The 25,569-nt window shown below is 36.6% G+C and overlaps 1 protein-coding gene across 3 annotated transcripts; it reads right to left on the reverse strand.

Annotated features, from left to right (window-relative positions):
* Positions 1-24,814, reverse strand: LOC110098938 (protein BONZAI 1). Of its 3 annotated transcripts, XM_020825897.2 has the most exons (17): positions 24,395-24,533; positions 18,994-19,086; positions 18,586-18,633; positions 17,858-18,006; positions 17,684-17,732; positions 4,871-4,927; positions 4,400-4,579; positions 4,176-4,310; positions 4,033-4,094; positions 3,799-3,901; positions 3,608-3,722; positions 3,435-3,511; positions 3,195-3,332; positions 2,272-2,436; positions 2,093-2,206; positions 1,493-1,589; positions 1-413 (listed from the first exon to the last, which is right to left on the reverse strand). In XM_020825897.2, the coding sequence occupies exons 4-17, from the start codon at positions 17,995-17,997 to the stop codon at positions 319-321; spliced, it is 1,527 nt and encodes a 508-aa protein (XP_020681556.1). In that variant the 5' UTR covers positions 17,998-18,006; positions 18,586-18,633; positions 18,994-19,086; positions 24,395-24,533; the 3' UTR covers positions 1-318. The 3 variants fall into 3 exon arrangements, 2 of the variants coding, with proteins under 2 accessions (XP_020681556.1, XP_020681555.1); XM_020825896.2 differs by lacking the exon at positions 18,994-19,086 and having other exon boundaries at positions 24,395-24,813; XR_002303403.2 differs by lacking the exons at positions 1-413; positions 18,994-19,086 and having other exon boundaries at positions 2,093-2,190; positions 24,395-24,814.
* Positions 24,815-25,569: the final 755 nt, after the last annotated feature.

The following is a 25,569-nucleotide window of genomic DNA, read 5'->3' on the forward strand; positions in this document are numbered from 1 at the left end:
TAGAGAAGGGGGAAACATTTAGTAAGCTGAACTATTCACATTTAATGGGTTAGTGTGTTTAACAAAAATATTCCAACTGGCCCAACACAGACTGAGCATTAAACCACAAAGGCACAAATATTTCTTTGCAATGAAACTATCCTATTGCATCTGCCCAACAATAAGTATGGCAGCTTTTGCTTCTTAATGAATGGAGCAGCAGAAGAAATATTTAAAAAAAAAAACAAAACAAAAAGGGAGAAAATCCTCTGAAATCTAAACAGGAAATCAAGTTTTTGATGCAATTATGAACAAATTAACAATTAGTCAATGAGTTAATTAGTTCAATGGTTTGATATCTCTGGACTGCATAAAAGCCAAGAACTGTCCAGGTAATTCAGCAAGCAGAGCATGCACAACTGACAATTCACCACCTGCAAGCAATTTGTTACGGATTAGAAAACTGAGTGAAACAAAAGGATTCAGTAATATTGGATTTAAAGGCAAAATTTAACAAAAAAAAAATGAAGGCTATGGCTTCACTGGCGTCGGATTAGAAGGCAGCATCCACTGAAAAAAATTTAAAGGTATGCAGCACCCAGTAGTACAGACACTACACTAATTCCACATGGAAGAACTTGAAATAAAAAATCCAAAAAAACTACAAGGGTATGCCACCAGATTTCTAGGGTGATCAGGAATTTGCTCTACATTGAAAGAGAAGTTATTTTGTGCGGACGCCAAATGCAGTTTACCATCCAAAGACCAACCAGAATGCACCACGTCAGCAATACCGAGCAGCGGTACCAGGGGCTGACATGACGCATTATGATTGGTCTCTGGACGGCGTTCGGCGTCTGCACAGAATAATCTCCTTTTGAAAGGGCATATATTTGAAGTCATATTTTTACAGATTTTTTGCTTAATATTCGTAAAAACAATAAAACTTAGCATGTGTGGTATATGAAAAGGGCACCAGAGAGTCGTATCTAACCGATTTAGCATGCTATTTAGTAAATTTTTAATGAAATTTAAATCATTTATATTTCTCTTTATTATAAGTTACTAAAACATATTGTATTTTTTTTATGTTTGATATCAAAATAAGAGTCATTACATTATTAATGTTGTAATTTTATTTTTGAAGTCTATGACAATAATCTTTGTATGGTTTTTGATAGCATAAGAGCATGCTTGTGAATTTTAGTGTGGGATCTTTCGCATGACATGGATTAGATACATTTGTTGATATTACTTAGAACCTATAGTCATTCTCCTCAAAGGAGGAGAAACTCTAAATGGCCGATTTCCCCTCCCAGGGGAAGAATGGTTAGTACTCTCTCAATATTGTTTCGTCTGACCATTCATTGACAGAATTTATTTATGCTTGAATTATAATCATACAATATGGGATTGTTTAGTAATCAAAGGGATTTGGAGAGGGCAAGGTGAAGGAGCTTTAAATATTATTCAAGATGCAAAAGCAATAAATTAATGAGAAAGATCCACATACTCTGAACATCCCTCATTGGAACGAACTGTACAATATCTCGCGTTGCCACTTGTCCGGTTGTACTGACAAGTCTCTCTCCTTTGTCTGCATCCAAGATCTACATGGCATTTCCAACAACTTAGTAACAGAGTAGAAAAGCTATTCTAGCACTTGTATTTGGTTCTGATCCATAGAGATTAAAAAAAAAATCCTAGAATGATGACAATTGTTTGACCCTTGAAATACATTCAAAAGTAAAAACCTGAAAGCTGAATTTATGTGCATATCATATTATTTTTATATATTTATATATTTAACACTTATATCTTTATATTTATTTTTATGTAACATTATTATCTAAACCAAATCTAAATAAGTTCATGAAAACTAGTATTTCATTTTAGAAAAATTAACATTGTTAATATTTTGGTGTCAACCAGGAACTAATGCATTATATAAACTAATATAAAAATTTAGAAGTCACGCTTACAAATGCATAAGAATTCATTATTATGTATGTCAATCTCCCAAACTAAAAATGAAATTTGAATGACCAAAGAGAATTTACTTTAACAAGTTTGTTTGTAAAACGTTTAAATAGACAGTGATAGAAGTGAGTACCTCCATTTCTTTGAAGTCAGCGCCACCAACTCCGACAATAAGGATTGAAAGAGGCAGATCCGATGCTCTCACCAATGCATCTTTAGTTTCTTGAAGATCTGTTATCACCCCATCCTAATGAAGGGTAAATTCAGCTTAGATATAGTTGCCAAACATGAAGATAGTAATTTGTTTATTACCGTGATTATCAACAAGACAAAATACTTCTGCTGGTTGTTGGCAAGTGATCGGCCAGCTAATGCTGCAGCAGTGTTAATAACAGGTCCGAAAAGGGTAGGTCCAGCCAAGGATACATTATGAAGAGCACTAGCATAAGCTGCCATTATTCCTTGAACACCATCAACCTGAAAATAGTATTCAGCAGTTAGGACGGTTAGCATCTGTTAGGCCGTCCCTAGGGCCAGCTGAACCAGTCTAGGTTGGACCGGTTATTTGCTACAAAATGAGGGAGCGGAACCAAGGGAGGGAGGAAGAGAGGCCGGTTGGAGTGATGGGGCCCACGACTTAATTAAACTTGCTTTGGGAGTGAAATTTTGAATTAGGGGGCTGTTTAGGGATTTTGTATTTGTCCTCGTTGTTTGAATTAGTTCCTTTGGAGAGGATTAGGGTTTCATCTGGATTTGAGGAGAGAATTGAAATCTAGGGTTTTTCTTTTGGGCTCTAGGCTTCACTAGAGAATTGGAGAGTAGTTTCTTCCTCTCGAATTGAAGAAACTTGTATCTTGTATTATTTTTATTGTTTGTGGATTAAATAGAAGTTTTCCCTATGTTTTTTCTTCAATCTTCTGAAATTCCTGCATCGTTTTGTTGAATTCTCTCTGAAATCAGCATATTTCTCGGTGTTTTCACCAATTATTGATAGGTTTGCTTGCGAACTCAAGTATTTCCCTTTAGGGTTACTTCCGAACTCAAGTATTTCCTATCAGCATCCTCAAAATAAAACAATAATGGGGCAACAACTATGATAAAGAATAAAAGGAAAAACACCTAGAACTAGTGACAAAATTATAAACAGGTGTAGAATTCTTCCATGTACAAATGATACGTTCGGAACAAGTATAACCCTTAAGATGAGGAGCTTTTCTATTGAAATGACCACTTACTTCAGGGTGGTGTGTGCTTCCGTTTAAATTAAAGCAATGAGAGACAGGCCCATCAATAGGCCTTGCTCCAAAGCCCCAAGCTAGAAAGCGCTTATCTGTGTCATAGAACTGCAGAATTTCTGCAACATCTAATATTGCCTGAAAGTTAGATAAAAGAAATTAGCATGTTTGCTTCAAAAGTTGAAAAAAATAAAAAAACAATTCAAATAACGGTAAATTGCATGCATAAAAACTCCTCACTCTTTGATAAGCATTTGGTCGACCTGAGGGATCAATGTAATGCAAAGAATCTGAAAGCCGAGGATTTCCATTTGAAGCTGCCAAACAAAAAGTGTGAATATAAAGAAGCCGTAGTTAAGAAAAATATAGGCATCTTAGGGTCCAATAAAAAGAATAGAGTAACGTATACATACCTGTGAAGTCTACTGCTACCATGAAATTCATTTCACAACCAGCAGAAATATAGTCTAGGAAAGTATGTCTCTTATTCTCAGAAAACTTTTGCACAAATAATTGACCCTTCAATATCTGAACAAAAAAGTAAGACTTATTTTCTAGAAGAAAATGTCTCTTCTGAAATCATTGTAAAACTGCTTATTTTAACCTTATTGGGATGATTTTGGCCAGCAATACTACGTAGGAAAAGATTTTCCCCATGCTGATGCTGGTGAAGCTTTTCCAAGTCTGCCAGCGATTTCACAACTTTGCTGTCCAATCAATGAAGCAGGATAAATTTAGCTATATAATCCAAGTCATAAACAAGATATAAGGAAATATATGCAAGTAAACAGGAGAGAGAGGAAGTGGCAGAGTAAGCAATAATTAAGAGAGTTCTCACCCAATGAGGTCATGCTTTCCATTGCTATTGAAGTTGTAGCATTCGATATTCAAAGGTGAATCCTGCACAACGTTCAACCTGATCAGAATTTGATATGACTTAAAAAGATGTCTGACAGCAGTTTAAATAAGAAAAACTCGTGCCTTGCTTCCAACTTGTTGAAGATTTATAATTACTGGCTTCCAAGTGGGGTTGAGATCATTCTTTATAACTTCTGTCTTGTAAACTGGAATAGGAGGGCCAGCCTCTGTTGTTCTAGAAATCACTAAGAAAGGATCCTACAAACATCAGAAAAAAAGAAAAAAAAAATCAATTTAGCAATAGAACACCATATAACTCTTGTTAAAAATTTAAAGGAGCAGCCTACACTTTTTGAGAAGAAATCCTTATTATCCAAATTTGCACAGTGAAATATCATCTCAAACATCATTTTTGAGCTAAAACACTCTTCAGCACGAACAGTAAGCTCCCCTAGCTTTTGAGACCCTTTTCCATATTCTTTATGGTCTAGTTTAAGGATCAAGGATCTATTAAGTTTAGTGGCAACCTGCGAATCAAGGAACAAAAAAACATCCAGCAACCTGTCAAGAGAAGCATACAACATTTTCGTGGCTTTCAAAAAGTTATGTCAAAAAAGACTTGAAGTGCAGAAAATTCTCTACAAATTCATGCAAAAATCAAGAACAGTTTTTTAGCATAGATGATGGCAAGGAAATAAAAATGTTTTGGTCATTCAATGAGATTTAGAAACACTAAAGATAGTAACAAATCAGAAGAACAAGTTTAAACTAAGATTCCATTCTCAAAATTAATAACCAAGATTCATCAAAAGGCAAACCTCTGAAAGAAAACAGCTAGCTTGACCCAGAAATTGCTGCTCATCCAACTTCAGTGTCTGGAATGATTAAATATTATAAGTATCTAATAACATAAAAAAAAATATCTACAATATCAAATCAAGTAAATATTGAAAGACAAAATACAGCAAGCCAATGACATTGAAAAAACATTTAATTCAACTTTTACAATAGAATTTCACTGGTATTGATTTTGAAAACATATAATAGGAAGTACTTCATACCAAAGTATTTCATTATATATTTCAGTCAAGAAGCAATTACTTGATATATGCATTAGGACTCCAAAGAAACAACAAACAACTAGAATCCATAATGGAACTTTAAGCTGAGCTAAACTTTCACACTAGAAGATAGATATCCATTTATAGGGAACGGACGGATTGTGCAATTAATTTAAGGAATGACATGCACCTTGCAATACTCAGAGCATCAATAACATTGCAACTTTTAAGTGCCATAGCTAGTTTGAACTAATGAACAAAGAGTTGCTACATGGAAATTCTAACTACTTCGACAATTACAATTTATGTTCAAGGTGAATCGTGGTTCATAATGTAAAATAGATTGCACAAAAATCTCAAGGAGAATTTAAAAGAAAAAATTTACAATTGAAAAGAACACTTGCTCAAGAAATATAGCAAAAGTGTTGTACATTAAAAATAATAATTTAACAAAAAAAAATTCTAGAGAAAATCCAGCATATTTTTTAAAGACAGCAAAGTTATTGGAGTTGGATGATCTTGGTAAAAAAGAAATGGTGGATAAATAAGTTGGTCTCCCTATGTGCTAATAACAACGGGAGCAGCCAGGACTCCAAGCCTTTTCTACCTATAATAGTTTGTCTATAGCCCATTTGTCTATAAAAACGAGCTTACCTTATATACATGAAGCCCCCGCTTAATCAGTCTTAGGTGCAACCTCACACTTGCATTTTCAGAGAGCCCGTTTGTCTATAAGTATCAAATCTTTGCATAATCGGTCCCCATTTATCCAACAATATTTATAGCACTATCTATTGTCTTCACTGTAGGTACATGAAATTGGTTTTCTGCTTTAGTATTTCAACCTAACTGTCAATGTTCGAAGTCAGTGCTGGAAATAAAGCCACAACGGTACATGATTGAGAGGGTTTTCTCTAGAATAACGATAGCAGTGTCTTCATAAAATCAGAGTGATGACCATAAAACCTGCAACTTCAAAGGACAATGCAGAAGATTTTGAGAATATTCTGCAGCTCTTACTTTAGTATAAAGTAGTACGCTGACCCCAAATCCAAAGGAACCAAGTTAGGTTCTAACCTAATCTGATGAAGGTTGGATTGACACTACCCATCCATCAATAGTTCAAAGTAAGACATTACACAAATGAAATAAGCGGGTATGACCTGGCTCAAAGAACATGCTACAGAACAAGAATAAGAGGATAGAGAGTATAAGGATGTCCCTTGAAGCTAAAGTCTCTGTTGATTCGATGGCTGACCCGTGGTTTATCAACTCTCACAAAGTTTTTCCCATTGAGAATTCTTGCGACAACTTCAACTGTTCTACCCCTGGCAGAATTTGGATAAAATGGAATCCTCAGCGGATCTCTTTTTCTCCTTTGATTATTACCCCACAACTCATTCATGGAGTCATCTCCTATGGAACTATGGCTCCTTTTTTGGTTTCCGTCGTTTATGCTGCTAATACCATTGCTGACAGAGCTCCCTTATGGCAACACTTACATAATCTGGCAGACTCGATTACCTCCCCTTGGGCCATTTTTGGGGATTTTAACTGTTGCAGAAGGGTTGAGGATAAATCTGGTGGGAGACCCTTGCAACACAATCGCCTTGAAGAATTTAATGGCTGGGTTTTCAGTTCTGGGGTCACTGAGCTCCCCTCTACTGGATTGTTTTTCACTTGGTTCAATCAAAGGGCTGCGGACCCGATCCATATCAAACTTGATAGGATTCTTGTCAATCCTGCCTGGCTTGATCACTTCCCGGCTTCTTTTTATAGAATTGAGGACCCTAATTGCTCGGACCACTCGCCTTTAGTCCTTCTTCCGGGCTCTTCTTTTAAACCCAAGGCCAGGTTTCAGTTTAAAAACTATTTGGTTAAAGGAGTTTTTGGAACGATTTGATTTATGTGTTTGCTTCTCACCACCAAGGGAACCCTATTTCTGCTTTCTACTCTATGTTGAGAGACTTGAAAGGTTTTATCAAGAGGAAGAATTGGTCTAACTCTTCCTATATTTCTAAGAGTATTAAAGAGCTCCAAGAGTTGCAACATAGATGTATTTCACAGCTACAACTGACTCCTCTGGATCCCAACCAGAATGTTACAATGACAAATATAAATTCCTCTCTTGCTTCTCTCCAGAAGTCTTGGAGTATGTGGGTTATCCAAAGGGCTAAGGCCAACTGGCTTACTAAGGGGGAGGATGATTTGGGCTTCCTTTATGCTAGAATTAATTCCAGGATTAATTCTAATCGGATCAGTGAACTTCATACTGAGGATGGCATTCTAACTGCTCATGAGGACATTGCCTTGGCCGCTGTTAATTATTTTCAGAATTTGTATAACACCCCTAGTCCTGCTGACCCGTCTGCTTCTCACTTCCCTGTGGGTCCTACTATTCCCACACCCCTTTTTGCCTCACTTACCACCATGGTGACTGATTTGGAAATTAGGGATATGGTTTTTGCTGGACCTTCTAACTCCACCCCGGGACCTGATGGGTTCCCTTTTGAGTTCTACAAAGCTTCTTGGGATATTATTGGGGGTCATGTCTGCAGAGTTGTAAAACATTTCTTTTCAAAGGGGTCTCTTCCCAAATGTGCCAAGGCCACTGCTATTGCCCTTATCCCCAAGGGTAAGCATGCCTCCTCTTTATCTGACTATAGGCCTATTTCTCTGTGCAATGTCTTTTATAAGATCATTGCTAAAATTTTGGCCAATCGTATGAAAGAGGTTTTACCTTTCATTATCCATAATAGTCAAACGGGCTTCGTTAAGGACAGAATCTCCACTGATAACATTGTTCTGGCCTCTGAGATTCTGAGTGAATTTAATGGAAATCCCAACAAGAAGTACTTTTGTGCCAAGCTTGATTTACGAAAAGCTTTTGACACTGTCTCTAGGGACTTTCTTTTACATAGACTCACTTTGAAAGGTTTCCCTGATATCTTTGTCAGCTGGATTAAAGGTTGTATCAGTGATGTCCACTTTTCTGTGAATGTGAATGGTGCTTTAGAAGGTTTCTTTCCCTCTACCTCTGGATTGAGACAAGGATGTCCCCTCTCTCCTTTGCTCTTCTCGGTTGTTATGGACTCTTTCTCCTGTGAGATTAATGATAGTAATTTTGAGGGCATTCTTTCTGGTAATATCTCGGTTAAGCACCTATTATACGCTGATGATATTCTGGTCATTGGAAAAGCCTCTCTTTCCAATGCTAACAGCCTTAAATCTCTGTTATCTAAATTTGCTGTGCACACTGGCCTGTGTATCAATAATGCTAAATGTTCCATTCTCTAATCCAAGAATACCCCTTTGGCCACTCATATTACTTCCTTGCTGGGCTTCTTCAATGCTAAGGATGTTCTCACCTACCTTGGTCTTCCTATTTCTCCTAGGAAGCTCAAAACTTCTCACTTCCATCCACTATCGAGTAGGCTTTCTACTCTACTTGCTGGATGGAAAATTAAATTCTTGTCTTTTGCAGGTATAATACAATTTATTAAATTCACTATAGCAAACACCATTGCTTATTGGATAAGAGGTGCAGTTATACCGAAAGGCGTTTATAAGTACATTGATAAGCTTTGTTCCAAATTCTTGTTTCATGGTTCTGTGGAAGGCAAGAAATTACACCTGGTTGCTTGGAAAAACACGTGTCTACCCAAATGCTATGGTGGTCTTGGGTTACCTGCTTTTGATGCTCTTCGGTTTGGTTTTAACTGCTCTTTTATCTGGCGCTTCTATACCTCCCCCTCTCTTCTGGCTTCGTGGTTTAAGGCTAAATTTATTTGCCCTTGGAAGACTGCCCCTGCCATGGCTTCTAAATTTTGGAAATCCATCAGTCTCACTGCTGCTAAAACTCAAGGAAATTTTCGGTTTCATATTGCATCTCATGATTGCAAGTTTTCTTTCTTTTGGGACCCATGGTGTAATGGTACTGCTGTTGGAATTTTTAGCCCCCCTACTACTTCCTCTAGTTTGGAGGTTAGGGAATGTATTCACGATGGTTCTTGGCTCATTCTTGGTTACTTAGATCAATCTATTTTCAGATATATTCAGGACATCCCGATCACTGATACTCCTCCAGCTCCTATTTCGTGGATGGGAAATTTCAAACATTGTTTTAAATCTTTTGTTAAGCATTTTTATGAGGATCTTCACAAGGTTTCCTGGTATACTTTTTGTCTGGCACAGAAACTATGCTTTACGTTTCTCATCCTTTGTTTGGCTGGCCATGGTGGGAGGTCTTAAGACTGCGGATGTTTTAGCTAAGAGGAATATTTTTATCCCTATTTTGTGCCCTTTTTGCAGAGCAAGTGAAGAGAGCATTTCTCACCTCTTTTTTCAATGTGAATTTAGTTTTAAGGTGATCTCTTTCTTGCTCCCTTCTCTCCAGAATTTCCTGCTAAGGCCCACCCTTATTCAAGTTTTTGAGTTCCTGGACGAGCAGGTGGCCTGCTCTGATGTGGAGAAATACTTCACCTTCTTTGTGACTTCCTGTGCTGTATATCATATTTGGAGATCAAGGAATGAGAGGCGTTTTGCTGGCAAAGATGATTCATTTAAAGGCATCATTACGAAAATCAAATATGCTATTCGGTTTAAGACTTTACACTGGAACAAGCTGGATTTGCTTCTTGTGGTATTTCCTTCCTGTTTTAATGCTGGCTGAGCTTTTTGATGGTTTTGTTCTGCGTGCTCAGCAATTCTGTTTTTGGGGACTTGTATGGACTATTCAGACGATGATGAGTGGAGCTAAACCTTGTGGGCTCGGATGGTCTCTTCCCTTGGACGGCCTGCTCCTGCCACATTTTCTCTTCGAGCTGGCACTTCTTTCTGCTGGCATTGACAGATTTATGATGCCGTTTGGTTTAAAGGTGGAGGACCAATTTGCTTCTTTTTTCTGGGTTTGCTGGGTGGCTGCAGGCAACCAGGGATGAGTGGTTTCGTGTTTTGGGTCTTCTAGACCTATGTTTGAGCATTTCTGCTTAAGGGTTTAGCTCCTTTAAGCCTGAGTCTAATTTTGTTTTAGTCCTTAGTCCCTTTCCTTTTTGGGTTACACGGGTTATACATGTATTTTTTGGTTTCTAAACCTCTTTCTTTAGGTTTAGTTCTTTTTGTAACCTCTCTTCATTAATATACGGGCTTTGCCCCAAAAATTCCCAAAAAAAAAGTATAAGGATGTCAGTAGATGACAGAGGAGGATGGAAACAATGTTTCTTTCATGGGTTATATTTTTATAATTTTGTTAGCACCAAATTTCACTTTTCAATAGTTTTGCAGATTTTGCATCATTTTCAATTTAATTTTCCCACTTTAAATAAAAACAACGATAAAATACTTAAGAAAATAGTCAATTCTTCTTCAATTGTAGTACAAGTATAAATTGTCTAAGCTGCTCGTTATACTAGATCCTTTGTAATGTACTAGTATTCTATAACTGGTAAACTAGTTATTCCACCATATCAGTAAATCTATAGGTACCGATAATAAATATTTTTCAGTTCTTGTAAAAATTTGAATTTTTTCTTGTTAACAATAACATTTGAAATCAGTATGATAAATATCATAACCATTTTAATCTATTCTTTAGATAATTTAGGACTGGCTGATTTTATTGAGACATCAAATGAGATCACAATTACAAGCTTATGGCCCCAAAGTTACACGTGCTGTATTCATGGCAGAACCAAGATTGTTAGAAAGTCAACGTAAAGCATTTGACTGCATACAATGCATGATACCAAGACTAAATTAACCACTCAAAAACAATTTTAAAAAAAAGGTGTTGTCATGCTACTTCAAGATTTTAGACTAATATCTTAAACTAGAATTATAGAAACACCTTATTTTATGTAGAAAAAAGTAGCTAGTGATATTAAAAATATTGTAAAGTATGTGCTTGGAGAATCAAAAAGAAAAGTAGTTGATGGTGGAATCAAAATGTGCAAGAAAAGATAAAAAAAATAATAAGCTTTATTATAAAAATTGATTTAGAAGTAAAAGCAAAAAAATTGAGAAAAAAACAAAGGGATCTGCCGATCTGTAAGGATTCTAGGAAAGCCATATGTGATGCAAAAAATTTAACATTTAGTGATTTATATAATAGATTAGATGCTAAGGAGGATGAAAGATGTATTTATAAGCTTACCAAACAAAGAGATACGGGAAGTAAATCTTTAGTTCAAGTGAAATGCATTAAGAATGAAGATCAAAAATATTTTTCTTATAAGAGGATATTCAACATACATAAACTTTTCAATGAAAGATGCGAGAATATGATTGACTTTAATAAATTTAGCATCCTAAATGAAGTATGAAAAAATAATAGGACTTGATGATATTCCAATAGAAGCGTGAAAATGTTTAGGAGATCAAGAAATTTCTTGATTTACTAAACCTTATTTATAATATTTTGAAGACTAAAAAGATGTCAACTAAGTGAAGAATGATTGTGTTGATTTATATTTTTAAGAATAAAGGTGATGCACAAAAGTGCACAACTTATAGAGAAATTAAATTAATGTATCATACATTAAAATTATGATAGAGAGTAACTGATCATAGGTTAAAATGTGATAGTAATATTTCTCAAAATTAGTTTGAATTCATGTCGGGTAGGCCTACTACGGAATATATACATTTGTTGAGAGGTTTGATGTGAGAAGTATAGAGGGAGTAAGGAGTATGTACATATGATATTTATTAATTTAAAGAAAATATATGATAAAGTTTCAAGAGTAGTGTTGTGGAGAGTTCTAGAAAAGAAAGCAGTTAACAATGCTTATATTCAAGTCATTAAAGATACATTTACATGAGCTTTTGTTGACCTCTGCATAGCAGACATCTTCTCCATACCGGACCTTAGGTATATGTTTTATCTTTTTTAATTATATTTTAGTTATTATTTATTGTTATTATAATTAGTATATTTAGTTTGTTTAGTGTTTAGTGTATTTAGTATATTACTAATTATATTTTAAGTATATTATTAGTTATTGTTTATTAATTAGTATATTGTGTGTATGTGTATGTGTGTGTGTGTGTATATATATGATGAAAATAAAATACAAAAAAGGAAGACAAAAAAGAAAAAATAAAGAAGAAAGAGGAAAAGAAGAAAGAGATTAAAAAAAAAAGAAAATAAAAAGAGAAAAATTGTTGTTATTTGTGCATTTTCATCAACACAATCGCCACCGCCAATCCCTCTCCACACAGGTATACAAATTCCAACTCAAAACCCCACATTCGACATTTTTGTTGAGCTGGAAAACCCCCTATACACACTCTCGTATCATGGTAGGAGGAAACCGGGTGCGACGCATACGGTATCTAAAGCCCATATACACGCTCTTGTAACGTGATGGGATCGAAGATGTACGAACATAGTGTCACCCGACACCAACCATATACTCTCTTGTAGCGTGGTAGGATGACCCATTTCTCATAGTTTCCCCTAAACAAGGGAGATGCCAGGAGGCTGCCGAAAATTTCGATTAACAGGGGACCTGAACTTAAGCAAACAATAATGAAATTAACTTAAATGAATTTGTGCAAATTTTGAGTTTAAAAAAATGACAACGAACTCGATATTATAAAGAACTTGAACTCAAATCAACAAATAAACAGTGGTCCAAAATTTGAATTAAGTGGGACTTGAACTTGAGCGGCGGAATGAAGAACTTGAATAAAATGACAGTGAACTGGACATATAGATTGGACAAAAGTGGACTTTTGAATATTCAAACTTGAACAAATGAACCACAAGGAACCGAAATTCAAGTAAATGAATGCAAGATCATCCTTATAAACATAAATGTTGATTACAAGTTTTGATCATGTAAATAAGAGATCAATGAAACAACAAAAGATTTATGTTAAAATCTCAATGAATATAATTTGCTCGTAATCAAATGAAAGACTTGTGTGGAATCACTATGCATGTTGCAAACAACATGTGGAGACAAGGAGATTGCAACCATAACTTGTCTACAAGCAATGACGAAATTACTGAAGGATACAACTTATTTACAAGTCATTGCATGAAACCTTTGGACAAAGAAATTTGTTGAGATCATTCAAATGAACGACAATACGCAATTCCCTACAAGTATTGAAATTTAATATGTGACAAATGTAATGACCCGCTGGTCAATATACATGAGAATGTTAATGATGCTTGCAATAACTCCTTGCAAACGGCATCAGAATATAGGCAAGTACATTCAGCCTTACATGCAAAAATCGACAAAGATCAACGAGAATGTGCAACCTAATTATAAATAAATGCTCGAAAAGGTTCTGACAAGCATTGAAACTAAATGTGCAAAATAACCCATTCATAGGTGATAATGAAGACTCAAGCAATTGATTGATCTAAGATAATTGTGTCAGATACAATGGCATATTACAGGTGAAATGAGTGTTGATATCATCGTTCAAACAAGCAAGTGAAACCTATAAATGACGAAAAACTGAAAGGTGTATGCGATCATTGCAAGTGAATATTGAGGATGAAAATTCATCATGCTAGTTGCAGTTTATTCCCAAAGACACTGAAAGATTTGTGATGCTCACCATAACACGTACAAGCAATAGAGTTGCAAGGCAAATGAATATAAAGAAATGCGCTAGTACTCATGTCATCAGCAATGGTTCAATGCAAAAAAATACATCGATAAAGAGAAGCAATGCATACAACAACACTCTCAACACGAAGGTAACACTAAGAATACAGTAACTCGCTGATCAATGTATAAGAAGATTGTTGATGAGGATAGCACAGTCAAGAGTCAACATCAAATTGTTAATGAGCATAATGATTTGCAAACAGTCAACATTAGTGGAAATACTGTAGACCACAACAAAAGCAACGAAGGGATAAAACCATAAAAGCTTCTATGAGCTGTTATAGAAGATCCGTTGTACACCCAATAGGCTGCACACAAGTAAAATACAAGATGACTACAGCAAATATAAATGCCTACGGGCCACTAAAAGAGTCGTTATACATTTAACATTTTATCCGTGGGCAGATATGAAAGAACTACAATGCGTGCAAGTATCTACAAATGCATAGTAGGAGATTCGTTAGTGCACAATCCACACACAAAAAAGAAACAACAAGTGCACGACAATCTACATGTATGAAATGGACAAATAACCATAGTACGACGCCATGCCACTGGATCTGCAACATGCATACAAGCGGACAGAATGCGTGTATGAGCTTCCAAATAGAATGTTGCATTCAATTAACAATTGTCCACACAACTGAGCAATGCTAGAATATTTTACCCCCACACTTGCACTACAATATGTATGCAGAAAAACAAACAACACAAGAAAGTGCATGAGCAATCATAAACCCGCATGGACCCCGGCGAGCGTGTTGTCTGTACACACGTGACGTCTAGGGATGCTATGTGGATCAATAAATGAATCTAATTTCGAGCCTGATCCTTATATGTGGATAGATAGGAGTCGACATGGCTCGAATTATCAAACAGATATGCGGTCAAGTTGTTAACCAGAATATATGTTTTATACATTCATATTAGGCCTCCAAGGCCTATGACAAAAGAAATCCATCAACAAAAAACATAAAGCCTATGGACCCGATCCTTTGTCAACCAATAGACAGAGTCGACAAGGTCCAATCAATGAAATTCTCAAATATCCATAAACACCCCAATGATGGTCGTGTTGAATAAGATCTCAACCGGAGGGGTTGATTCCAATATTTCAATTTCTACCCAAATACCCATCAAACATTCAAACTTCTAAAGATTCCAAAACTCCAAATATTTAAAATTGAAATAAGCCATCAACCACTTAAAGCAAAATCCATCCACCATCCGCAACAGTTTACTGAGGTGCACAAATTTGAAAATACACTTCAGCTCACAAAGAGCTAATGTCTGGTCGAGAATATCACTATATTTCATTCTCAAACCATCTCCTGTCAGTAAGGATGTGGCACATGTCCTCTGACAGACGATTTTGCCGCCAAAAAATATCACAGGTAAACGATTATGACCGGGGCCCTCTGAACCGGGTGGTTTGCCGCCAAATGGCACCATAAAATTATGATTATGGCTAGAGCCTGTATGCTCCCCAATGACAACAAATCCTTGAGATATGAATCAATAAGATATAGTCGATATGGCATAAATCCCTCTATTAGCTAAGGTGGATTCAAATTTATCCCCTTAGATAAATACTCACACCAGATCTACAATGTATCATTGAACGAAGCAACTCATGGCTGCCGACAAAGATCCTTCTGCAGGTTAGGTCGAAAACCTCCTCTAACTAAGTAGACGAGGGACCACGATGGCCCGGGATGACGGAACCATAAGATCATGATCAGGTTCATCATCCATTCCTCCACCATATGCTTTAAGTGCAAGATGGTGAAATTTCTATTTTAAATATCAAATTTTCAAATATCCAAGCCCATGCTACTACTATATGTCATATGCACGTATTTCTATGTATCTGATTGACGACTAGCCTTAATCGAAAGTTCTCTCTTGTGATCGGGAGAGGCCACTCAGGCCAGAACTCAAATCATAAAGTTCTCACAAAATAAGGGTGCAATCTCTGGGTAGTGTCTTATCTTCAAACCTAATCTACCTTTCCAAGAGTTACCCTGGAACTTTCGTTAAAACTCCCCCGAAAAGCAACGTGGAGGCCAAGGCACGAATTTTCGGAGCCCACAGCTATTACTTGTGTTTAAAAACATGATGGTTTGATCAAATATTTTCCTATCTAAGTTGGATTACAACATTAAGGATAAGCTTTAAGCTCATATATATTTGCTTTAGCCATGGATATTCTTCCGAGACATGTGCAAGAGGATGTATCTTGGTGTATAATTTTTGCTAATTTGATGAAAAATATGAATTAAAGAGGTCAATCTTAAAGTCTAAGGGTTTTCATTTGAGTAGATTTAAAATCGAATATATATAGTGTAATTTTAATAGTAATAGATCTAGTGGTGGGATAGTGGCATTGGGTGATCAGGTCATTATAAAAAGTGCACATTTTAGATATCTTTGGTCAATTGTTCAAAGCGATGGTAAAATAGATGGGAATATTATTAGTTGAATTCAAGTTGGAAGGTTGAAGTAGAGGAATGCAATGGGTCTGTTGTGTGATAGAAAAGTATCCCTCATACTTAAGGAAAATTTTATAAGTTGATGGTGAGACCTACAATGTTATTTGGCGCAGAATGCTGACCATTAAAAGATAAGTATAAAATTAGGTTAAGTATTATAGAGATGAGGATGCTTAGGTGGATGAGTGTCTTTACACATAGAGACAAAATGCAAAATGAGTGTATACATGGAAATGTTAAAGTAGATCCGGTGGAAAATACGATTAGAATGTCTTCTTAAATGGCTTGATCGCATAAAATGTCGGCCTTATAGTTACTCTGTTAGGAAGTAGATGTAGATCCATCCTAAATTAAGAAAGGTAGAGATAGACCTAAATAAACTTGGTTAGGAAGCATTAAAAATGACCTATTTTATTATATTTAAATGAGGACTATTAATAGGACACAATGGAAAAAAATGATTCATATTGTCGATGCCATATAATGGGATAAAGACTTATTGTTGTTGTCATTGTTGCTGCTTAAACTTTGTGTTAAACTACATTGTGGTCTAACACGTCATTGGGCTTAACTTGGAGTCCATAGGAAACGATATCTGGAACAAAGATGAAAATTTTATGGGGCATTAGCTAAGTCCAAAGGAAAAAGTTCTGCCAAACATCACATGTAGGCAAAGTTTAAGCATTGCAGGAAGGTATATCAATCAGACACCAGGTAGGTTCCTGATCATCTCAACTTTTTAATACAGGCCTACTTTGACAATGCATGGCTCACCAAAGTTACTTAGCACTTAAATAAGATGTTCCAGCTTATATGGTCCTGCGTAGAGAAATTGTTATAAGAGAAATCAAGGCACGGAACTGAGGCCCTATGAACAAAGGTATTCCACTACATAAACTTTTGACTTTTAACAGACAGTAAGTTTGTCATCTGGATTTCAGAGACCTTATACTTTTGAAACTATTGAGCCTCTATTTGAAAAGATTTTTAGTAGGCATACCAAGAAGAAAATTTACAGTGAAAGGGAACTAAAGAAATGAGAGCATAGTAAAGGTTGATACCAATATCTATAAATTGATAAGAACAAAACCAAGGCATGTGTTGAGATCATAAAATGGATCAAACACCATGAACCATTGTATTAGTAACTTTTAGCAGGTCACAATGATTTTGTTCCATGTAGGATACACAGATAGAAGAAATCTGTTCTCTTGCTATTTTCTAAAAAAAAAAATAATTCATACCCTGCATAATATAGCAATATAGACACACATTAAGGGATTTGGATCCAGAAAAAAAATACTGGATGGATGCAAGGACAAAAAACTGAGTTGAAAGAAGACTTTCAAAGAAGCTTTCAAATCAACTATCTTAAAGCAAAAAATGTTGAAGGAATACCTTAAAGTTGAATGCTTTGAAGATAAATAATGAAAAAAAAAAAAAAAAACCTTTTCAGGAACATTATGGAACTGAGAATCCACATCATATAACTGGAACCTGCAGCCAAATGAGTAATCACTTAGACTAAATAACAAACAAATTAGATTTAAAATTACACACAAAATGAAATGAACATAAGTAAGCATATGCATATCACATTTGATGAAATAACAGAAGCTTACACCAAAGGTTGCAACAACTCAAAATGGAAAGTTAGTTCAATCTTTGCAATCCATATAGGATTTAGTGAATTCAATACTACTTCAGTTCGACCAATCTCTTCAAGAGTTCCATCTCGTCTCTTTGCATAAACAACAGCCATAGGATCACTCTGAATAAAGAGTTGTTCATAAATCACGTGTTAGAATGTGTGTACAGCTATCATGTTATAATTAATTCGTTAAAGGAATAGTGATTCTTAATGAAATGATTACTAAAGAACTAGATATGATACAAACATTTTCTATGAACTTACTTCATTCTTTCAAAGAAACACATTTAGGTTTTAAACTTTTTTGTTACATTATGGCAGGATATTTAAATCGTGCATTATAAGCTTAAAAAATCTTCTATACGTCCATATGGAATAGTTGGAGGAATTGAAATGGTTAAAAAGGGCAAAAATGTAGATAGAGCGCAAAAAATTTTTTTGGTTCAAATAGCAATTTGGATACTGTGATAACTGATTGCCCCAAAGGAATGAAATCATATTGATGATACAAACAAATAAACACAATGTTGAAAGATTAAAAAATCAAGTACTTCAAGAACTCCAAACATTTGGATAGATGTTGAAATTTAGAAAATAGACAACAAATTAACATGGATGATTGTTTGAAAAGTCTACAATTTCAAAAACTATAATGTAAATCTAGATTGCTGCAAATTTCAGTAAGGTAGGTAACTTTACCTTTGAAAGCACGTCGCGATCAAGCAAGTTTGAAGCAGACAGTGAAAGCTATTGCACAACAACGTAAGAAGATAAGTCAGCATAAAACCTACAGGTATGACCATAAACCACTTGAAGGTTCATGTTAAAGTTCAAACTTCAATTATAAAAAAAAATGTGGGAGATATCCTAAATATAAAATCAAAGATCTAGACAATTCTCCAACAACTAACGAGACTTCTACTGGTTTAGGATTAAATAAAACAAAATATAAACAAACTTGAGTAAGCCAAAAGGGATGGACTTCAGTAAAGACTGTATGGGGAAAAAAAGGCAGCATTTTAAGATTATTCTCAACGGTTTCTTTGAAACTGCATAAAATTGAAAGGGGTATTAAGTACATTATTCAACTACAGAACTGCACATTACTTGAGAAATGAAGGAACGGTCCTCATCTCAGATGCAGAAAAACTTCCCCACAGGTGCACCACATTTTAATTATTTTTCGTGCATTATCTCCAACTGCAATATGTAGAGCATTGAATAATACAAATGCACTGGAATTTTCATAAACCACAAACTTTCCTTAAAATTTACCATATACATAAATAACATGCATCAAAGTAAGCTTCCAGGGTATGTTATCGGAAGCCATACGATGTACAGTGAACAAAGAAATCAGCCTACTTCTAAATTCTCATAGCAAACTCCAAATTCTTAAACACTAGATTTGATTCTACATCAGACCCTTCCCTAGGGCAGTCTAGGTTTCAACAATTCAATAATACTTACTGATTTTCTCTTGATATCGGATATGAGCTTGCTCAAACAAAAACCTGCAACGCAGTTCCCTTCCATTTGAACGTTTTATACTTTGGGGTAAGTGGCTGCATGGTTTAATCTCATTGCGGTGTCGAAAATTCTAGATATTCCAATGACGCGCGCAAAGATAGTTGCATAATTTTTGCGGGCTAGAATATATGCGGCGATAGAGTTAGAAATTTTCGTCTCAACGTTGTACGAATATCCAGCACACAAAAAAAATGAAAGAACATTGAGATTTTTACGTGGAAAATCCTGGAAAGGGAAAAACCACGGAGCCATGCCTAATTGAAAAGATTCAACTAGTGTTTGCTTAGGTTACAAGTGGCTAACTCATCCTTGAAATTCAAGACGATCAAATTATAATAATCAACTCTCAGGTTGAAATGAGGTCAGAAATACAGCAACGTTAGGTAGTCGAGTAAAAATCTGGCGTTAGTCGGCTGTCGGGCAGAACTATGGCGTCACTTCGAGGTCGGGCTGAACTCTGACGTCACTTGGAGGTTGGGCGGAACTCCGGCGTCACTTTGAGGTTGGATGGAACTCCAAAGTTACTTTGAGGTCGGATGAAACTCTGGCGTCACTTGGAGGTTGGGCGGAACTCCGGCGTCACTTCGAGGAAGGGCGAAACTCCAATGTCGGCCGGCGGCTAGGAGAAAGTTCGGCGGTGGTCGAGGAGTTTGGTGGCAAGAGAGCTCTATTCCTTCTCCTCTTCTTGCTTTTCCCTGTAACTTTTTTACGGTTAAGGCATTCCACTGTTTTTTATAGGTGACTTTCCCTACTTAAATCAGTGTCCCTCTCCTTGTGCAGAAGTTAAAATTTTTGTAGCATTTCCTTTTCTTTCTCTCCCATTTTTTCTTTACTCTAGAGGTCTTCCACTATTTTTTATAGGTGACTTTCCCTACTTAAATTCAGTACTCCTCTTTAGTATAGAAGCTTAAATGGGTGATCATACCTCCACCAAAATCTCCCCAGTCAAAGGAAATTGCCCCTATTGCCTAATCTGAGGGTCTAAAAAAAACTCAAAAGGCAACCAAGGTTGATGATGTCGTCACCACCATAACTAGCAATTCATTGACTATTTTTAGGAAAAATTTAAGATTTCCCAATGATCTTGTGATGAAGGTGCATACAAAGTTCGATCATGCTTGTTCTTCTCGTCCATGATTTTTGATAGTATATGAGTTCAGTTTGCGAGCAGGACTATGATTTCCACCACCTTTGGAGTTGATTGACATTTTAACGACATGTGGAGTAAGTTTGTCTCAGCTTTCTTATAGAGCAATGTCGATCATAATAGAATTGATCATATTTTTTAGAGATCATGGAGTGATGTTGTCTCCAGAGTGTCTTTTTTGGATGGGTCGTCTTATTAGTGATACGCAGGATCGTATCTCTTTTAGATCAAAGTGGCTGGATATTCGTACTCGGGATTCATCACAAAGTTGGATTAGTGGTTTCTTTTTTTTGTGAAGAATGACTGAAATCTCCTGAAAAATAGAAAAAACTGAAGGAGTTACCCAATCCCCTACATATTGAAGCAGATTATCTTTTGAAAATATTCAACCTTTCTGATGTCAACACCTTTTAATATGAGGTTTACTATTTGAGGAGATATATAGATGAAGAATATTTGTTCAAGGTGAGACTATCTACTCAGGCAGAAAGATCACATGCACATATGCTAAAGAAGTCGACCAAAGTCTCAGATACAGTTATCCAACTCTTAAAGGCTCCTCCTAAATGATCAGGGAATGGGAGTGATCCACAGTCATCCAAGAAAAAAAAGGGTGGAGGAGATTTTGGCAGATACTAAAAAAGGTTATCATATCTCTTCATCTAAATCACATATTTCATAAGATGTTTTGAAACATCAATGTGTTGGTCGTCGAAGGGCTGAGGAGTTGGTGAGTTCACTTTTTCTTTTTTGCTTTTTCTTTTTGCATTCTCATAAGGATAAGTCCCTTATGAAACTTGTCTTATTGCTTCAGTTGGTGTAATACATGGATCATGAGATTGAAATGACTAAAGCCTTAAATGACTGAAATAATTAATTTGTGAAGGTCAAATATTTTCAGGGAGAGTGCAATAAAAAATATGATAGCAAAACCAATGAGATGAAGGCAGTGGAGGAACAGCTAGCAGAGTGTAGAGCAGAGCTGGCTAATATGGTAACTTCGGCCTTCTTGCAAAGTCAACATATGGATCATCTACATATTGAGTTGGTGAATGTGCAGGCGACAATCAATCAGTATATGAAAGATCAACAGATCCTTAGGAGAAAAATTGTAGCTGTTGAAAATAAGAACACGAGGCTCCATAATATTTTATCAGAGAGAAAAATCAAGTCTAAATCAGAATAGTCGCCGTCCAGAGTCATAAAAAAATTCAAGAAGTTTGTTCCCTTCAAGATAATTGTCCATGATCAGATTCAGGAAGCTCGCGACCATCTATGGGTCTACCAAAATCTGATCATGGACGTGAGCTTTCTGAATCTGATCATGGACAATCATCTTGAAGGCGACAGACTTCTTGAATTATTCTATAACTCTAAAAGGTGGTTGTTCTGATTTAGACTTGATTTATCTATCTAACAATATACTTTAGAGCTTTTTATTCTCATTTTCAACAGCTATAATTTTTCCCTCAAGAATCTGCTGATCTTTCATATGCTAAGTAATCGTCGTCTCTGCACCACTAACTCAATATATAGATGATCCATCTGTTGACTCTAGAAGGAGGCTGAAGTTACCATATTAGCCAGCTCTGCTCTACACTCTGCTAGCCGCTCCTTCACTGCCTTTATCTTTTTTATTTTGTCATCATATTTCTTCTTGTATCCTCCCTGAAGATATTTGGCATTCACAAATTTACTGTTTCAGTCATTTAAAGCCTTGGTCATTTCAATCTCAAGATCCATGCATTGCACCAACTGAAGCAATAAGACTAGTTTTGTAAAGAACATATCCTTATAATAATGCAAAATAAAAAACAAAAAAAAAATGTGAACTCACCAACTCCTCTGCATGTCAATGGCCAACACATTGATATTTCAAAACAATTGCTAGAATGTGTGATTTGGATGAAGAGATATGGTGACCTTTGTTAGTATCTATCAAAATCTCATTTACCCTTTTCTTCTTGGATGTCTGCAGATCACCCTCATTCTTTGATCGTTTAGGAGGAGCCTTTGAGAGTTAAATAACTGTCTCTAGGACTTTGATCAACTTTTTTAGCATATATGCATGTGATCTTCATGCCTGAGTAGATAGTCTTATCTTGAACAAATATTCTTCATCTACATATCTGCTCAAATAGCATACCTCATAGTGAAGGGTGTCGACATCAGGAAGGTTGAGTATCTTCAACAGATCCTATACTCCAATATGTAGGGGAATGGGTAACTCATTCAACTTTTTCCATTTTTCCAAAAGATTCCAGTCATTCTTCACAAAAAAAAAATCATTAATTCAACTTTTTAATGAATCCCGAGTGCAAATATCTAGCCACTTGAATCTAAAAGAGATACGACCCTGCGTATCACTAAGAAGATGACCCATCCAAGAAAGACACTTTGGAGACAACACTGTTCCACAATCTCTAAAAATTACATTATGATCGACATAACTCTATAAGAAAGCTAAGGCAAACTCACTCCACATGTCGTTAAAATTTCAATCAATTCCGAAGGTGATGGAAATCATAGTCTTGCTCGCCAATTAAACTCATACACTGTCAAAAATTCTGAATGAGAAAAAGAAACACAATCGAACTTTGTAAGCACCTTCATCACAAGATCATTGGGAAAATAAAAATTTTTACTTAAAATAATCAAAGAATCGCCAGTTATGGTGGTGACGACATCATCAGCCTTGTCCGCCTAATGAGTTTTTTTTTTTAGACCCCCAAATTGGGCAATATGGGCGATCTCCTTTGACTGGGGAGATTTTGGTGGAGGAGTGATCACTCATTTAAGCTTCTACACTAAAGATTGACACTGAATTTAAATAAGGAAAGCCACATATAAAAAACAGTGGAAGACCTCTAGAGAAAGAAAAAAATGGGGGAGAAAGAAAAGAAAATGCTACAAAAAATTTAACTTCTTCAAAAGAAGAGGAGCACTGATTTAAGTAGAGAAAGACACTTATAAAAAACAGTGCAATGTCTCAACTGTAAGAAAGTTAGAGGGAGAAGCAAGAAGAGGAGAATGAAGAAGGAAGGAAGAAAGCTCTCTTGCCACCATACTCCTCGACTACCACCAGACAGAACTGCCTAGCCGCCGACCAACATTGAAGTTCCGCCCTACCTTCAAGTGACGCCGGAGTTCCATCCGACCTCGAAGTGACGCCGGAGTTCCGCCCAACCTCCAAGTGACGTCGGAGTTCCACCAAACCTCCAAGTGACATCATAGTTTTGCCCGACAGCCAACTGATGCCAGATTTCTACCCTACCACCCATCATCGTCGGATATCCGACCTCCGTTTGTAACAGAATTTCAACCCGATTGTAGATTATTGTAATATGACCGTCCTAAATTTCAGGAACGAGTCAGCCACTTGTAACCTATGCAAATCCTAGTGGAATCTTTTCAACTGAGCGTGGCTCCGTAGTTTTTTCCTTTCCAGGATCTTCCACGTAAAATTCTAGGTATTCTTTCATTTTATGTTTGTGTGTTGGATATCATTACAAAGTTTAGACGAAAATTTCTAACTCTATCGCCGCGTATATTCTAGCCCGCAACAACAATTAACATTAAATAAAGCAGCATAAATCACAGTGTGAGATCCTAATTCCATAGATGCTGCGAACCTACTTCTGTAATCACCCGCGTAAGCCCAAATCAGCAAACGATTTCCAAATATCATCATCTATTTCTCCGAATCTCTTTGAAGAAATAAGAAGCTCAATTGGATTATAAATCAAGGAAAACCTAGCAGCCATTATAGCAAATAGATCTCGGATTGTTTGCTGCATCCGACACTTTACATGACAGAAAACGAAGACGGACCTCGATCTGGGAAGCGAGGCCGAACTGACCGCGGGATTTCAGAAAGAACTCGACAGCTTCGGCGCTGTCGGTACTATTTGATCCCACACCGCCAGCTGCGGAGGCTGCGCCGGCGACAGTGGCCCCGGCACTTCCGACGGCCTGCACGCCACCGGGGCTGTCGGAGCAGCAATTGCCCATATGAAGAAAGGGGGCGCGGGGGTGAGCAGGTAGATGAAGAAGAAGAAACGAAACAGAGAGTCTAATCTCAGTGGAGAGCAGTGCGGTAGGGCACACGGCGGCGAGTCGTAACCGAGTTTTTACGATTCAGAAAGAGAGAAAGGGAGAGGGGACTCAGGGCAAAGAGAGGAGGGAAAGCGCGTGGAGATTCAGCGCGTGAAAGGACCGGGCCATTGCTTAAAGGGAAGGTATCGAGGACATTGCTTAAAACGGCTGTAATTTTTGTTTTTTTTTTAAATGACGAGGGCCCAATGTCTTCAGTAGTTATAATTGTGCGGTTGTGCCCACAAAATAAACTGCTGCAAATAAACTATAATTAGATCCGTCCGTGGTTCGTCTCAGCCAAACGTTAAAAAAAAAAATTGTTATTGGTGTGAGGGTAAATAATGTGACGTCAATATTTTTAACGGATTATTTACTTATGTCAAAAAATTCACTCCATATAATTTACAGAAGAAGCGTGCGAAAGAAGAGAGACGTAAGAAACAAGACAAATATGGTTACCTTCACAGGAAGCACGCGAAAGAAGAAATAAATGGAGTTTCATTGGAGATTAGGGGTGTCAATTTTTGACACGACCCAAACCCGACCTGGAAAAATTCGGGTTAGGGTCATCCCGGACCTGAAACGGGTCGGGTTCAGGTTCAACAAATCAACCCGTTTTAAAAATCTGTTCGGGTTGACCCAGCAACCTGAAAATGACCCGAAATTGACACGAAAACTCCTATTTAACTCGGAAACCCGAGATTGAACCGATTTTGACCCGAAATCGAAAATTGACCCGATTTTTTACTTCGGGTCATTCGTGTCGGGTCAGGTTGACCCGGACCCGAATCGGGTCTGGTTCTGGTCCGGGAACCCGACCCGTTTTTAGGTTGACCAGAACAGTTCCGGGTTCGACCCGTTCACCCGAATTGACATCCCTATTGGAGATGAATGACTGCATTTTAAAATTG

The sequence above is a fragment of the Dendrobium catenatum genome, unplaced genomic scaffold, assembly GCF_001605985.2.
Source record: "Dendrobium catenatum unplaced genomic scaffold, ASM160598v2 fragScaff_scaffold_382, whole genome shotgun sequence".
Lineage (NCBI taxonomy): Eukaryota > Viridiplantae > Streptophyta > Magnoliopsida > Asparagales > Orchidaceae > Dendrobium > Dendrobium catenatum.

Excerpts from the sequence above, each read along its gene's own strand:
- LOC110098938 (XM_020825896.2), bottom strand. The coding sequence starts at position 24,574 with ATGGGCAATTGCTGCTCCGACAGCCCCGGTGGCGTGCAGGCCGTCGGA. Across the intron at positions 18,634-24,394 it reads GCCTCGCTTCCCAGATCGAG|CTTTCACTGTCTGCTTCAAA; the intron begins GTCCGTCTTCGT and ends GTTGTGCAATAG. Across the intron at positions 3,723-3,798 it reads GCCAAAATCATCCCAATAAG|ATATTGAAGGGTCAATTATT; the intron begins GTTAAAATAAGC and ends TTTTTTGTTCAG.